This window comes from Dama dama, chromosome 30, assembly GCF_033118175.1.
Source record: "Dama dama isolate Ldn47 chromosome 30, ASM3311817v1, whole genome shotgun sequence".
NCBI lineage: Eukaryota > Metazoa > Chordata > Mammalia > Artiodactyla > Cervidae > Dama > Dama dama.
The window spans coordinates 32,063,336-32,078,452 of NC_083710.1; the positions used below are offsets into that span (position 1 = coordinate 32,063,336).

The 15,117-nt window shown below is 37.6% G+C and overlaps 1 protein-coding gene across 5 annotated transcripts in view; it reads right to left on the reverse strand.

Annotated features, from left to right (window-relative positions):
• Positions 1-1,130: 1,130 nt before the first annotated feature.
• BRCA2 (BRCA2 DNA repair associated) overlaps positions 1,131-15,117 on the reverse strand; it is a 51,809-nt gene continuing 37,822 nt past the window's right edge. For 4 of the 5 annotated variants that reach the window (XM_061133657.1, XM_061133655.1, XM_061133658.1 and 1 more), the window contains exons 21-27: positions 14,670-14,791; positions 12,297-12,495; positions 11,881-12,044; positions 11,655-11,793; positions 5,201-5,445; positions 3,415-3,561; positions 1,131-2,530 (exon numbers count right to left, since the gene is read on the reverse strand). In XM_061133657.1, the coding sequence (XP_060989640.1) occupies positions 1,889-2,530; positions 3,415-3,561; positions 5,201-5,445; positions 11,655-11,793; positions 11,881-12,044; positions 12,297-12,495; positions 14,670-14,791 (1,658 nt within the window). In that variant the 3' untranslated portion in view covers positions 1,131-1,888. Of the gene's footprint in view, positions 2,531-3,414; positions 3,562-5,200; positions 5,446-11,654; positions 11,794-11,880; positions 12,045-12,296; positions 12,496-14,669; positions 14,792-15,117 lie in introns of those variants that run through there. The other variant, XM_061133659.1, reaches the window with a different exon arrangement.

Consider the following 15,117-nt stretch of genomic DNA (forward strand, 5'->3'; position numbering starts at 1 on the left):
AAAGTCCAGATGTGAGTTCCTTTGCTCAATTCCATAGGAGCAGCTGAAGGATCATAACTCAAGCCCCACTGATTTACTTCAGACTCTCTGCTTAGGGTTTCTGGTTCACCTAGCCTGGACTGGGCTACTTTGTATTTGTCCTACTCTGAAAGAGCTCAGAATAGTTCCCTGATACATTTGCCTTTTTGGAAGCATAAAATCATTAATAAAATGCCACCAACTTTGTTTATCCCATCTAGAAATGACCTATTTTTTCTTTCAACACCCATGGCTCCTGATTTTTTAAAATTTTTGAACACTGAACACTGACTTGTTTTGTGTATTAACATTTGCATCACTCACAGGGTTGGCAGAGTGCTTTATATACACAAGATGCTCTCATTAAGTGTTTGTTGAGTGACACAAATCGCTTTTACCATTTACCCCTTATCATGTAGTGTACATTGCTGACTTTGTAATCATTAAATTATCACTTTTGGGGGCACAATATCCATATATACTCAAGCTTCACATTTTATTTATATAGCTTGGCTATATTATTTACAGTTTATAAAAAGCAAAGTGTATGTTAGATGTCTCCATTATGGGTAGTCATTAGCATTTATGCTAATGAAAAATGAAGGAGGTTATAGCTTAAGTTTTTTCAAGAAATAAAAAGGCTGAATTTTTATAATTCTTTCTGTTCAGCTGAGACTCTAGTTTGTTTTATTCCCTGTTCTAGTATATGGATCATTGGGAAAATGATTAGGATATGAAGACTAAATTGTTTTATGAAAAAAAGTTAAATCACATTAGTAAGACTGGCAGAACACTTAAGTTAGAAAGAATAGCAGAACAGACTATTATGTTAATTTTCAGAAGCGAGAAAGAACATGGGTCACAGTTATGGAAGGAAGGAAATTGCTTTTTAAAAGGATTTATTCTTGGCTTTAAGATGTGTTTATAATGAGATTTAAAAACATGATACTGCATATAAATTTAAGGCATACTAAAACACTTTATGCTATTAGCTTCTAGTTTGAACTGCTTTCTCTTTTTCCTCTATTAAAGTAACAAATGAGAATACCATCTTAAATTGAATGGTTCTCATCTGCTTTGGTGGTTAGAGAAAACTAGGTTTAAAAGGGACTGCTTGCTGAATCCTGTGATAGGACTAAAAGCAAGGAGAATCAGTGCCAATTTGAAAGATTTTCTCTTAAGTTGCAGTCCAGGTGATCATTTTGTTAAGAAATAAAAACAAATTAACACAATGAAGTCTGTTTCTGATTTAAAGTATTTCAACTTTTAATAAATAATTTAATTTTACAGATCAAAATGGCATCAGAAAAAGGAAGTGCACTGAGGGTTCTATTTTTCTTGTAGTCATGCTGACTTAAGGATGAAGGACTGGTTGAAAGAAAATACCACTGTAATATCTCACTCATCCTGACTTTTTTGATCAGGAAAAAACTGTATTAGAACCAACATGTGCATTATGGAAAACTGGTTCATAGTGGGTTACCTCTTAAAAACAAACCTAAAATGAAACTAAACCAAAAAGAATTATGTGAGTCAAAATAACTTTACTTGGTTTCCTGTAGTTGACACAATCTAAAAGAAACAGTTGTGTTTACTTCATTTGTAATACTTAAACAGTGATCAAACCCAGTCATAAAGATTTAGAGATTTTCTTGATTAGTTAATATACAGTTACACAATTTTAAGATATATAATTGAAATAAGAATATACCAATAAAGAAAATGGGAAAGAGCATTGCTGCGATATACAAATACCAGATAAACTTTTAACTATTTCCTTCCTTTCCTCATTATGCAAATTCCAATGTACAGTTTGAAACTGTATATGTTTTACAAACTGGAAAGGTTGAGTCAATAACTAATTTAATTATCATTTTGGTTTCTGTCGCCTTTGCAGTCTCTTGGATATATTTTTTATTGCACTTGTGTCCTGCATGTTAGTCTCCTGTTCTTCGGACCTGGCTGGGGAATTCTCTCGTTCTTTGATCACAGATGTAGTGTAAGGCCTTTTCAGTCCAACATAATCCTTAGGACTAGTGGGAACAGTCCTGGTCGACCCACTGATAGATGTAAGTTGATTTCCTCCTGCTGAACCAGATAAAAGGGCTTGGGTATTTATCAGTGCAAGTTCTTCATCAGCTATCGAATCACTTTCCAAAGCAGAAATGTTGTTAAATTTTTTAAGTGGAGTCATCTGAGGAGAATTCAATTCTTTTTTCTTCATAGGTGTTTCATATTTGGTGCCACAACTCCGTGGTGGCTGAAATGCCTTCTGTGCAGCTGGAGAAACAAATGTACAAATGGGACTAACAGGTGGGGGTATAGGCAGTCTACTCAAGAAATCCAAGGCTCTTCTCTTTTTGCAGCTTTTTGGGTCATCAGTCTCTTTTTCCCTTTTGCAACAAGACTTTGAAGTTACTTGGGCTGATACAGGTGTGCAGACAGACTTCTCTTTTAGCTTACAAAGTGACAATGGACTTTGGTAATTCATCTCAATACTGGGAGAAGACAGCTAGTGAAAAAAACAAAAACAAAGAAGTAGCCTATCTAATTATGTCCTAATATATTAAATAAAATCAAATTAGCTTTTATTAAAAAATATTTAAAAACACAAATACCACACACTTTTACTCCCCTAGTGGCTATGATTTCAAGAGACATTAATATTATTATTCTTATTCCAGAAAGAAAGATTGTTGCATAAGAGGATATAAAAATGACATGAAAATAAAGATGAAGAATAATTGTAGTAAAAGCAAAAAGGAGGTAGGAGACATAATTTATGCTTTAATCTTTTTGTTATTAACAGGTTAAACAAAAATAAGCATTTTAAAATCATTTTAAGAACACAGCCTGTGTTCCTACTTTTCTAGTTGTGACTGGAGGCAAATGCTTAACCCCTGTATGTCATAGTTTCCTTGTCCGTAAACTGGAGATAATTTTTATCTCAGGGTTGTTGTGAAGGTTAAATGAGTTAATATATATAACTTAGCAAGTTTAGCTACTAGTCGTTAGCCAAAATTACAGACTTTAGCTCGATTTGCTTTTATTGTGATTTAAAGGGTTAAACTGAGCTTAGAAACAACCCCAATTATATAGGATAGTCCTCTGAACAAAAAGACATGGGCAAAAAAGTCTTCTCAGTCATGTGTACTGGGAATGCTAAAAATGAAAGCACTCATTTACAAAATTTGCCCCCAAAGAGTGTTACACTGTGGCTTCAATAAACAAGATAAACTTTCCAGATAGCCTATACCTATAGGAGGCACTAATAATTAATGACACTTTCTAATTAGGTTTAATTACATTTTATCATGTTTACTAGGTATACATCGGAATATACTGTTGCCTCTCTATAGAGTATTTATAAAATTTGTTAAATTTAGATTAACTTACCAGAAACTTATTTCTTGAACCAAGGACTGTTTGAGCAGTGGGTGGTGCTGAAGTACAGTCTTTAGTTGGGGTGGACCACTTGGGATTACTTGCATTAAGTAAATGAATCAGCTTGTTTTCTGCATCCTCGCAAAACATATCAATATTCTAAGAAAATAAATTGGAAAAGCTGGTTTGTAAAATGCAAACCTACACATTCATATGTTTTCAGAAAATGTTACCTTTAAAACCTGAAATAAAAAATGCAGACCAGAAAAAAAATGAGACACCCCAAATTTGATAGCAACCGTCAAATAATTAACCAGTGTAAAAATGCAAAAGCTACATCAGTGATTTAGAAGATCTTAATTGTTGGAGGAAGAGAAGGAAAGAGGGTGTGTGTGTGAGGGAAAGAGATATCCTGGGTCAGGAAGATCCCCCGGAGAAGGGATAGGCTACCCACTCCAGTATTCTGGCCTGGAGAATTCCATGAACCATATAGTCCATGGGGTCACAAAGAGTCAGACACAACTGAGCGATTTTCACTTTCAAAATGAGAACGGCTTCATGCCTAAGAATTAACTGAAATAACATACAGGTTATACCACATGAAACTGTTGTTTCAGAAGTCACAAAGGGTCAAATAGCAGCAGTTTGGTTATGGTTTAACCCAATTTATCACTATTTTGTTAAAATTTAAAATGATATGTAAATGAACTGCCCTTGAAAGTTGTCAGAGAAAATCTGGGATATAAAGAGTAAGTACTCCACAAGGGAACCAAACAGTGAATGTAACCCCCAGTTTACATTTACAGCCCCCAGTTTAGAAGCTATAAATAAATTAGGGTGTTGTTATTCATGATGTACATTGAGTCCAGATAGAATATTATACAAACTTTATATAGCTAATGCTTTTAAAATAGAATTTTATTTACATGTATTCTGAATAATACATTTCAAATATTAAACTACAGAACTAAGAGGCTTATCTTTTACAAATTTTTATAAGTTAGCATTTATAAAATGCCAAATTTTATTGGGAGCCAGCACTGCATGGTAGTTAATAGTCTGGACTCTGCATTCAGATGGCTTAAGCATGAATCCTGGTTCTACCAATGTGGATGTGTGACTTCTGTTTCTCATCAATGAAATGGGAAAACAGTTCCCTACGTTATAGGGTTGGTGGGAGCATTAAATGAGACAGGCTTACAACAAGGCCAGATTACAGTAAGTACTCAGTAAATTTTGTTCTCCTATTTGGTATTATTTTAAATCAAAGACAGGTATAAATGATAAAATATTAGATATGGAGTTCAAAATGTTAATTTAGAAAGTTTTTTTTTTTCCCCTTTTTGGCCATTCCACACAGCATGCAGGATCTTAGTTCCTGGGCAGGGATTGAACCTGTACCACCTGCAATGGAAGCATGAAGTCTTGACCACTGAACTGCCAGGGAAGTTCCTAGAATGTAAACTTGGAATCTACATATTAACTGATTACACTGCTATGTGCTGTAAACCACGGGTAACATATAATTCTCGTTACCAATTTCCAGTTTGCCTACATGGTCTACATCTCTGAACATCCTTCTCACAATTTTTCCTAATTCGGTTCCTGTCAAATCATTCTTTCCTCCCTGATGGCTGTCACTCACCATCTCCTCAGGTTCATGAACAATTAATATATGATGAAATCTCGCATTATATGTCAACTATCCAATTTTCATAAAAGCTGCCACTTGCTTGACATCTGACTGTCAAAATAGGAAAATACCAACATGTATGGTAATGCTCAAGGCTAATTTTACCTCAACAGTATTTTTCATTTTGTGGAATGTCTCTTGAAAATGGCCCTCCTTAGGACTGGCAGAAAATGTGGAAAAATCTCCAGCAAATAAAGTAGGAATTCCCGATTTAGACTCTGGTCGCCACTGGAGGTTGCTTGCAGCAATTAACATGTGAGGTTTAATAATGTCCTCATTAAGATCTATCCAAAACTTTATTGCCAGTAAATTATGGCATTCATCTGACAAATAGACCAAAGGAGCAATACCTAAAATGGAAAAAACAAAACCCAGAAAATAAAAAACAAACTTCACTTATTTATGTACTGGATAAATTTTAAAACATAAGGAAACTCTAAGTATGGCCATTTATTTTGTGTAGGCTAATGGTAAAAACAAACCAAAATAACTAAACTTAGGAAAAACTCAGGATTTTCAACAGCTCAGGACCTGTTGCTTACGGTGCTAAAATTTCAACGCAGTATGACAACACATTCTGTTACAGAGGCCATGGGGAAGCAGGAAACATGTAAGCTGAATAATGAATAGGAAAAATTCATCAAGATGGGGAGGAAGAGGGCATTCTAAGCAAAGTGAACGACTTTCAAGGTAGGAATGTTAAATACTTTAGTGTGCCAAGAATGTGAAACCAAGTAGCTGAGGTGTGTGGGGTGGTGGCTTAAGGCAGGAGGCTGAAGGCTTTTTCAGGCATCGGAAGGAGTTTGGGTTTCAGTTTTTAAGTGACAGGGTGCCACCAAAGATTTTAAGCTAAGAAACCTCATCACTAGAGTTGGGTATTGGAGAACTGGTACTTCAGGTTTAGGGTGGCACTTTGAAACTTTCTGAGAGAAGTTTCTTCCACTAACACTTGACATCAAACTAATAAAAAAAAGAAAAGTCTACCAATAACATACAAATAAGGCATATCCTAGTATAAAATTCAAGAACTGGTGATGAAGGAAGGAGACAGAAGACTGTGGGATAGAACCAAGCACAAGAGGGCCCAGCTCTGTCACCTTCTCCACACTGGTGAGAGAACACACATTTGAAGAATTCTGTTATTCCTAAATCTGAAGAAAAGCAGATAGACATTATCAGAAACAATGAAAATAGCTCTGGTGGAAAACAGGATAACTGTCATGGGTTGAACTGCATTCCCATAAAAGATGATGACATCCTAACCTGTGAATGTGACCTTACTGGCAAACACAGTGTTTGCTAACAAAATCAAGTTGAAGTTTCATTTCAGTACATCCTAATTGAATGTCCTTATGAAAAGGGAGAATCTGGACACAGACATGCACACAAGGAGACTGCCAGGTGAGGAAGGCAGAGACTGTGTGAGGCATCTACAAGCCAAGGAAGGTCACAGCCTCCTAGCAAACCATCAGAGGCTGGGAGTGAGGCACAGGACAGATTCTTTCTCAGAAGGAACCCACCCTGCCAGTACCTTGATTCTGGACTTCCAGCCTTCAGAACTGTGAGATAATATGTTGCTTAAGTTTGTGGTCCAGCAGATGAATGAATACATGAGGCTACTTGCTGAACTAGGGAAAATGATCTGCAACACAGTCTCTTCCAGGGATAATGGGAATAAAGAGTGGATAGCAACTGAAACACCCCACCTTCATACAGTAACTAAGAGGTGTAAAACTGGTCTTCGATACCACAGAAAAAGAGTCAACTGCATGAGGTGCTGGCAGGTCCCTCTCTCACACAGCTCACCTTGTCACCACAGTCCGCTGTGGGACCAGTAGAACTAGTCTTATGTCTGTCTCCAAGAGAAACCTAGGCTCCCAGTTCATCCCACACGTGCAGTCCCTGGCCTCTGCACACTGCCTCTCTGGACACCGAATCCCACCTCTCCCTTGTCAGCCTCACCTCTCTCTGTGGGATCAAATGCCTCTGACAGGTCTGAGTCAGGCCCTGGCTCTTTTCTCTACCTACTCCCACACCCAGTGACCTCATCCTGTCTCCTGAATTTAAGCATCACCTGTATGTTGATGACTTCCCAACTTGTATCTTCAGCCTAGATCATTCCCTTACAACAATATCCAGCTGTCAAGTAGAAATCTCTAAGTTGATTAAACTCCTGGCCTTCCCTGCCCACCTGTTTTTCTTGAGTTCTTCCCTCTATATAGCAACTCCATTTCTCCAGCTGCTCAGACAAAACCTTGGCCCTCGCTCCTTGATTCTTCTCTTCATCCAGTGTCCCCCTACCTTCAAAATACAACCACAATCTGACTATTCCTGGCCACTCCCATTGCTTTGTTTGCTCCAAACAACTATCAACTGCCTAAATTTCTACAACAGCCTCCAGCTGATTTCCTTGTTTGGAGTCTCTTGCCCCCTACAGTCTACTCTCAATAGAGCAGCCTGCGTGATCCTGAGAAAACCTAGTCAGAGGGTGTCACAGTTCAGTTCAGTAGCTCAGTTGTGTCGGACTCTTTGCAACCCCATGGACTGCAGCACACCAGGTTTCCCTGTCCATCACCAACACCTGTAGCTCACTCAAACTCATGTCCATCAAGTCAGTGATGCCATCCAACCATCTCATCCTCTGTCGTCCCCTTCTCTTCCTGCCTTCAATCTTTCCCAGCATCAGGGTCTTTTCCAAAGAGTCAGTTCTTTGCATCAGGTGGCCAAAGAACTGGAGTTTCAGTTTCAGCATCAGTCCTTCCAATGAATATTCAGGACTGATTTCCTTTAGGATTGACTGGTTTGATATCCTTGCAGTCCAAGGTACTCTCAAGAGTCTTCTCCAACGCCATAGTTCAAAAGCATCAATTCTTCAGTCCTCAGCTTTCTTTATAATCCAACTCTCACATCCACACATGAGTACTGGAAAAACCATAGCTTTAACTAGACAGACCTTTGTCAGCAAAGTAATGTCTCTGCTTTTTAATATGCTGTCTTCGTTGGTTATAGCTTCTCTTCCAAGCTATGCACTCAATATGCCAGCAAATTTGGAAAACTCAGCAGTGGCCACAGGCCTGGAAAAGGTCAGTTTTCATTCCAATCCCAAAGAATGTTCAAACTGTCGCACAATTGCATTCATTTCACATGCTAGCAAAATAATGTTCAAAATTCTCCAAATGAGGCTTCAACAGTACGTAAACTGTGAACTTCCAGATGTTCAAGCTGGATTTAGAAAAGACAGAGGAACTGGAGATCAAATTGCCAACATCAGTTGGATCATAGAAAAAGCAAGAGAATTCCAGAAAAACTTCTGCTTCTGCCTTATTGACTATGCCAAAGCCTTTGACTGCATGGATCACAACAAATGGTGGAAAATTCTTAAAGAGATGGGAATACCAGATCACCTTACCTGCCTCCTGAGAAATCTGTATGCAGGTCAAGAAGCAACAATTAGAACTGGACATGGAACAACAGACTGGTTCCAAGTTGGGAAACGAGTACCTCAAGGCTGTATATTGTCACCCTGCTTATTTAACTTCTATGCAGAGTACATGTGAAATGCTGGGCTGAATGAAGCACAAGCTGGAATCAAGATTGCCAGGAGAAATATCAATAACCTCAGACATGCAGATGACACCACCCTTATGGCAGAAAGCAAAGAACTAAAGAGCTTCTTGCTGAAAGTGAAAGAGGAGAGTGAAAAAGATGACTTAAAACTCAACATTCAAAAAACTTAAGACCATGGCATCCAGTCCCATCTCTTCATGGCAAATAGATGAGGAAACAATGGAAACAGAAAGACTTTATTTTTCTGGGCTCCAAAATCACTGCAGATGGTGACTGCAGCCATGAAATTAAAAGACCCTTGCTACTTGGAAGAAAGAGGGTGTCACTCCTCTACTTGAAACCTTCAGAGAGAAAGAATTCATGCAAGGCCCACCCCATGATTCAGTCCTCCACTGCCTCTTCCCAGCTGTTACTGCTCACTCACTGGCCGCTGCTAATGCTTTTAGGTACCAGGGTCATTCTCTTAACATGACCTTTGTCACTGCTGCTCCTTCTTCCTGGAATGTTCCCCGCCCCCCCTCCCCCTACCAAGATGCCCACATGCCCCTCTCCCTCTAGTCCTTCATGTCTCATCCAGATGCCACCTTTGCAGTGAGATCTTTCCTCACGTTGCTGTCTAAAGCTGCAGTTCTCTCCCCTTCCCCCATCCTACCTGTCACTCCCTCCTTCATTTTCTTCCTTAGCCACACTAAGAAAACTGTATGTGCTACTTATTTTGTTTGTGATCTCCCTCCCTAGCCATAATGTAGCCTCCATGAGGGCAGGGGTATTTGCCTGTTTTTCATTGCTATGCACCTAGGCATTTAGACAGTGCCTGGCACATGACAGGCATTTAATAAATACTGATTGAACAAACTGAATAAACATTACCCACCCTCTATAACAACAATAATGACATTTGGAATCACTCAAATAAGACAAGATGAAATAAAAATGCTACAAAAACCATGTAGTGTGTTAACATACTACAGTTAAAGAAAAACCCACAAAGCACTAAAACACAGGTAAACAAAAACACATTAAGCAAAAAAAGAGAAAAGAACATAGCAAAAGACAAAGAGTACAACCCAAAAATAGAACTAAAAGAAAATTTCTGAAGTCTTCAAAACTGACTCATGCTACTGTACTTAATAGGAACATAATCAATAAAATAAAAGCTTGGATATGGATATTGGATGAAAAATAGTCCTGTCAGACAGAAGGGAGACTGCAGGATCAAAGAAAGAAACTGAGGATACCAGTAAACTATCTATAATAGGATAAATGCATGCATCACAAGTCACAAGGAATAAAACATATATTGCCGAAAATAAAATTATTGACATATAATCATGGTGAATGAAGATGGAAAAGACAGAAATAGAAGCAATCAGAGAAGAGGTAAAAAAAAAAAAAAAATCCAACATAAGACTAACTGCTGGCCTTGAAGTAGAAATCCTACTAAGTGAAATAAAAGATTTATTCAAAGATATTACAGAATTTATCTAATACAAAGAAAGCACTGAATCTGCAGATTATTATTTAGCTGCACCATGTAGTTTGTGGAATCTTAGTTCCCCAACCAGGGACTGAACCTGAGCCCCCTCAACAGTGAAAGCACTCCTAATCAGTGGACCACCCGGGAATTCCCTGAGTTTGCAGATTAAAAGACCGTCTGTGTTTCAGGAGAACTGTAAAGAATGCTTATAAGATACAGCTTGAACTTTTGGACCTCAAAACATATTCTTCAGACATCTAAACATAAAAAGAAAATCACCTAAATGGGGGGAAATTTTAGACTGTTAAATGTCAAAAGAGGAATTTCTACAAAGTTCTGAGGGAAGGAAAGAAAGCAAGATCCTACATTATTATGCCTGCCAAGACACAGTCCTAGAATTAGGGCAATAGTGTCACATTTCAAACATATGAGGAACTCCTGGAATATGGCACAATTGAAGCCTTCTTGAAAAAACAGACAGACAATAAATAAACCTTAGCCAAAGAGCTGAGGAAGTGAGAAGCTGTGGCAGAGCAGTTGATAAACAAGGAATCCATGGATCTGAGACCCTACCCTGAACCTGGCACTGTTTTAAGAGCTGACGATACAGCAGTAACAGTCTCTGCCCTTAGAGAGCTAACATTCCAGAAGAGGGAGATCAAAAAAACATAGGGGAAAAAAAAAAAGTTAGGTGCTGGTGGGTGCTATGGAGAAAAATAAGGCAAAAAACGGGAGAAAAAGTGCTCAGTTGGGAGTAGAGGAAATACAGCTTTTACAAAGGGGCTCAAGGAAAGCCCTCTTAGGAGGCTGCGTTCACCAGAGGCCTGAAGGAGCCAAGGGAACCAGCTATGTGGTCGCCTGGGGGCAGGGTTTCTAGGAGGGAGCAGTGAGGGTAAAGGCTCTGCGATGAAAGCAGAGCAAGAGGCACAAGAATAGCAAGGAAGGTGCTAGCACAGCTGAAGGGGAAGGGGGCACAGAGTTCTGGGGGGTAGGGATGGTGAGACCAAATGCTGAAGGGCCTGGCACAAAACCACCAATAAATGGAAGGCTTTTGTGCTTAAGTTGAGACATAAGCTGGGCACATGGTTTGCAGATAAAATCTATGGAACAGGGTATGAAAGGAGGGATGAACAATATCATATTGATGGAATAAAGTAGAGATGAATGTGGCTAAGATGTTAGAGAGTAATAAAAACTGAGGTAGGAGGTGAAGGCCTGATAGCTCAGTTAACTGCAGAAGGAGATTATTTTGTCAAGTAATCATTACTGTGGTGCAAAACATTTTCTAGCAATTTCTTTAAAATTAAGTAGCACAGAATGGCATATAAGTTGTTTCCTTGTGATATTGGAGAACTGCCTTTAAGAATCAAGTTAAAACAAATGTATTTTCAAATCACTAGTTATCAAACTTGTCAATTAGTAGCTTCAATTAATCATAAGGAAGACAAATTTTAAAATATAATGCTTTTCCAAGGCATTCATAAAAAAGCTACCATTAAATACACTGTGTATTACCTATTTTTTTCACAACAGAAACTACAAATCCTATTAGGTCCACCTCAGAACAAGGCGGCTGGAAGTCTGAATCCAATAATTTGTTGAAGTGAAGGGGCTCCCTTGGCTGATAGATTTGTAATAGAATTTCATCTGAAGCCTACAAGAAAAAAAAATCAGTATACATGGATTCTATAAACTAATACACATTTATCAAAGTTGAAAAATTATGATGAGAAGTTTATACCGGTAGTTGTTGATACTGAGTCTTTTTTGTTGCTGTCAACTGTATGTTAGTTCTTTCATGTTTACTCTTAGATTTTGATGCTGTAAGATGATAGATTCTGTATCTCTTTCCCTCTGTTAAGAGGGAATATAGTTCTGATGATGGACGCCAGATATTCAATATAACTATTGAGAGAAAGAGGAAAAAGATAAATTATAAAGGAAGAAATGATAATCATTAAGAATCTTGTTTAAAAATAAATACTGAGGACAACAAAGATCCAAGGGATATATTGTCATTTTGTGGGCACTGGGAACCCATTTTGTTTCCCCTGATATAGACTCACTTAACACTTGATCTACTATTTGAAATAATTTACTAAGATAATAATTTTTTAAACTTAAAATTGATTAAAAACAAAAACTCTCCATACTGACCTGAATCTTTTTCCTTTCTCTTATAGCTCATGATACGCAGCTTCCATACAGGTGTAACGTCCCTTGGCAAAATCTGTTCCCCTTGCTCAGCAGACTCCATAGCCTTCCTGAGTTCCACCTGGATCTGGGCTTGCTTCTTATCATTCAACATCTGTCTGTGATTATTCAAGGCTCTTAACTGCTCTTCACTAAAATAACCCTGTGGCCAATTGGTATATTGAGGCAGATGATTTTGGAGTATAAAGCAAACAAAACAGACACAAACCACCTCATCTACTGGAGACGAATCTCTTTAAATGGGGATAAAATACAATAGAATTGAGTTTACGTTAAGGATGTGACAATATAAAAATTGAGATTTATGTACTCAGTTTATCATATAACAAGTATCTTCAAGTGCCTTAAACAGTTTACTAATCCTTGTGACAAATTTACCTAGGGCCAAAACAACCCCTACTTATAAATATACTCTAATAATCATAATCATCAACACTGACATTATACATAGCTAACATCTGGATGCTTATTATATTTCAGAAACAGGTCTATGTATAGGTAATGTATTAATTCATTTAATTCTTAAAATAATCCTATGAGGTAGGTACTATTATTGTTTCCATGAGGTAGGTGATGAAGCTGAGGTACAGACAGAATAAATAATTTGCAGAGCCATATAGGCAGGGGTTGGCTCAAGAGCCCTCCATTCTTAGCCCCTGTAGTATAATTTCATTAACTCTCTGGAACAGTAGATACAATTTAAAATAGGTATGTACTATAAGCACTTATCTCTGTCTCTACATTTCTCTCCCAGCCATTTAGCAAACTGATGTTTGAACCTCCTAGGAATCTCACCCAGCATTAACAAAAAATAAAGGAATCAAAAATAAAATAAATGGGAATTCTGACACATAACCTACTAGACTGCTGCTGACTCACCCATGTTAATACCTGAGTCTGTATTGGGAAGGGGGACCCTGTGCCTTACAAAGATGTTCCTAAATAGTCAGTGTTTAGGTTAAACATCAATTTTTAAAAAATTATGTGATTTCAGATGCCCCACAACAACTAAACATTATCACTGAAAACAAGTCCTTTTAACAGATATTTTAGAAATTGAAGGCAATTTCTTTCTCTAAGAATGATAATGATACCTTTCTCTCTGTGAATCTCTTAGAACCACATAAACTTAGACCCTTAGAGATAAACCACCCTCAAGGCTTTCCCAGGCAGATGGTGATGGAGGAGGTCTGAGGTCTGTCCAGCTACACAGGGCCAGGGTCTAGAACTTAGTCTCCCAGCTCTCATCCTGCCCTCTACTTTCTCCTTGTAAGTAAATTCTATAAAAGGAAACCAGAATAATATTTTGTTAAATTTTATGGATGAAATTAAGACTATGTTCTCATAAGTGTCAACAAACATAAAGAGACAGACAAATAATTTCTCAGGAAAGCATAACAAAGCCGTACAGACTTGTAGCAACTGTACTCACAGGCTTGAAAATCAGACTCACTGTCCATAGAGACAATCTGTGTTGTAACATTTGGGAATACAGGGGAATTCCATTCAGAACAGCACTGCTCACTCACTCTCTGAGCAGAGCAGTGTTTACTTTGAGGGCCCATTAAGAAAGTTAAAGTCATATACAACATTTACTGTCATCAAATAAATGATACTAATCAATAAACTGTTTTTCTAAAATCTCCCCTCTCCTCCTTATTTAGCAAAGTAATCTTAAAAGTTGCATTAATTAGATACCCAGGTGTCCAAAAATTTGGGAAGTAGATTACCTTAATATATGAAATGATGTTTTAATAATAGCATTTATATAAAACTTTGCAATAATACACTTTATATACACTATCCAGTTTGATTCTAAAACATCTTTTGTGCCCATTTGACAGCTACTTTATGTCCTATTTGCTTAGCTAATAAATGGTAGAGCCATGATTCTAAAGCCTATGCTGTTTGTAACACACTTTAGTGTTTCTGAAACTTTTCCAACTATCCTTAAGGTAGAGGATCATGAAATAAACTCTAGGCAGGATCTGAAGAGCTGAGGAAACTGAGACAGTGCTTTGAAGATACTTGTTTTACCTTAAAAATAAACAAGTTTTTACCACATTTTAAACCATATTTAATATATAAAATTATTTAACCCTCTCATCCTCTATTTGGTACAGAAGTAGAAATGTACCACCCTGGTTTGGTACATCACTGAGGAGCCTAGAAATGTACACACCCACTTTGAGAAACATAGCATTTCAACATACTGCCTCCTGTAATGACCAGATGAGTGACGACAGCTTCCCACCTTGAAGGATGAAGACTAAGGCTTCACTTACTTACTTCCTGCAGGCCCACTTACTCTCTCACCTCAAGGTAACTTGGGTCTGGCGCATTCTTCACAGCTTCATAAAGTTCTGCACCATCTTGCAGAGCACGGACTTGCTGTCTTGTTAGTGCACGTGATGGCATACATTGTTCTGTCACATTTTCTAGGGAAAAAACACTAAGTAAGCTAAACTATGAATTTAAGAACACCGAAAACTAGAGAACTCAGCAAAAAGAAAAAAGAAAAGCACCCAAAGAAGGGAGGCTAAAAATAAACCACTTATCTGCTAAAAGTTCTCCAGGAAAATCTGAAACTAGTGTATTAATGGTTTAAAAAACTGTCATACAGAGTTTACATCATTAGACCAATTTGTAAATTAAATAAATGATTTCATGATTCACCTAATTATGAGCTAGTGGTAATTTTAAGCAAGTCAAATATTGAGAATCCCATTTTCCTTCAAATTTATATGGAACATGAAGTTAAATA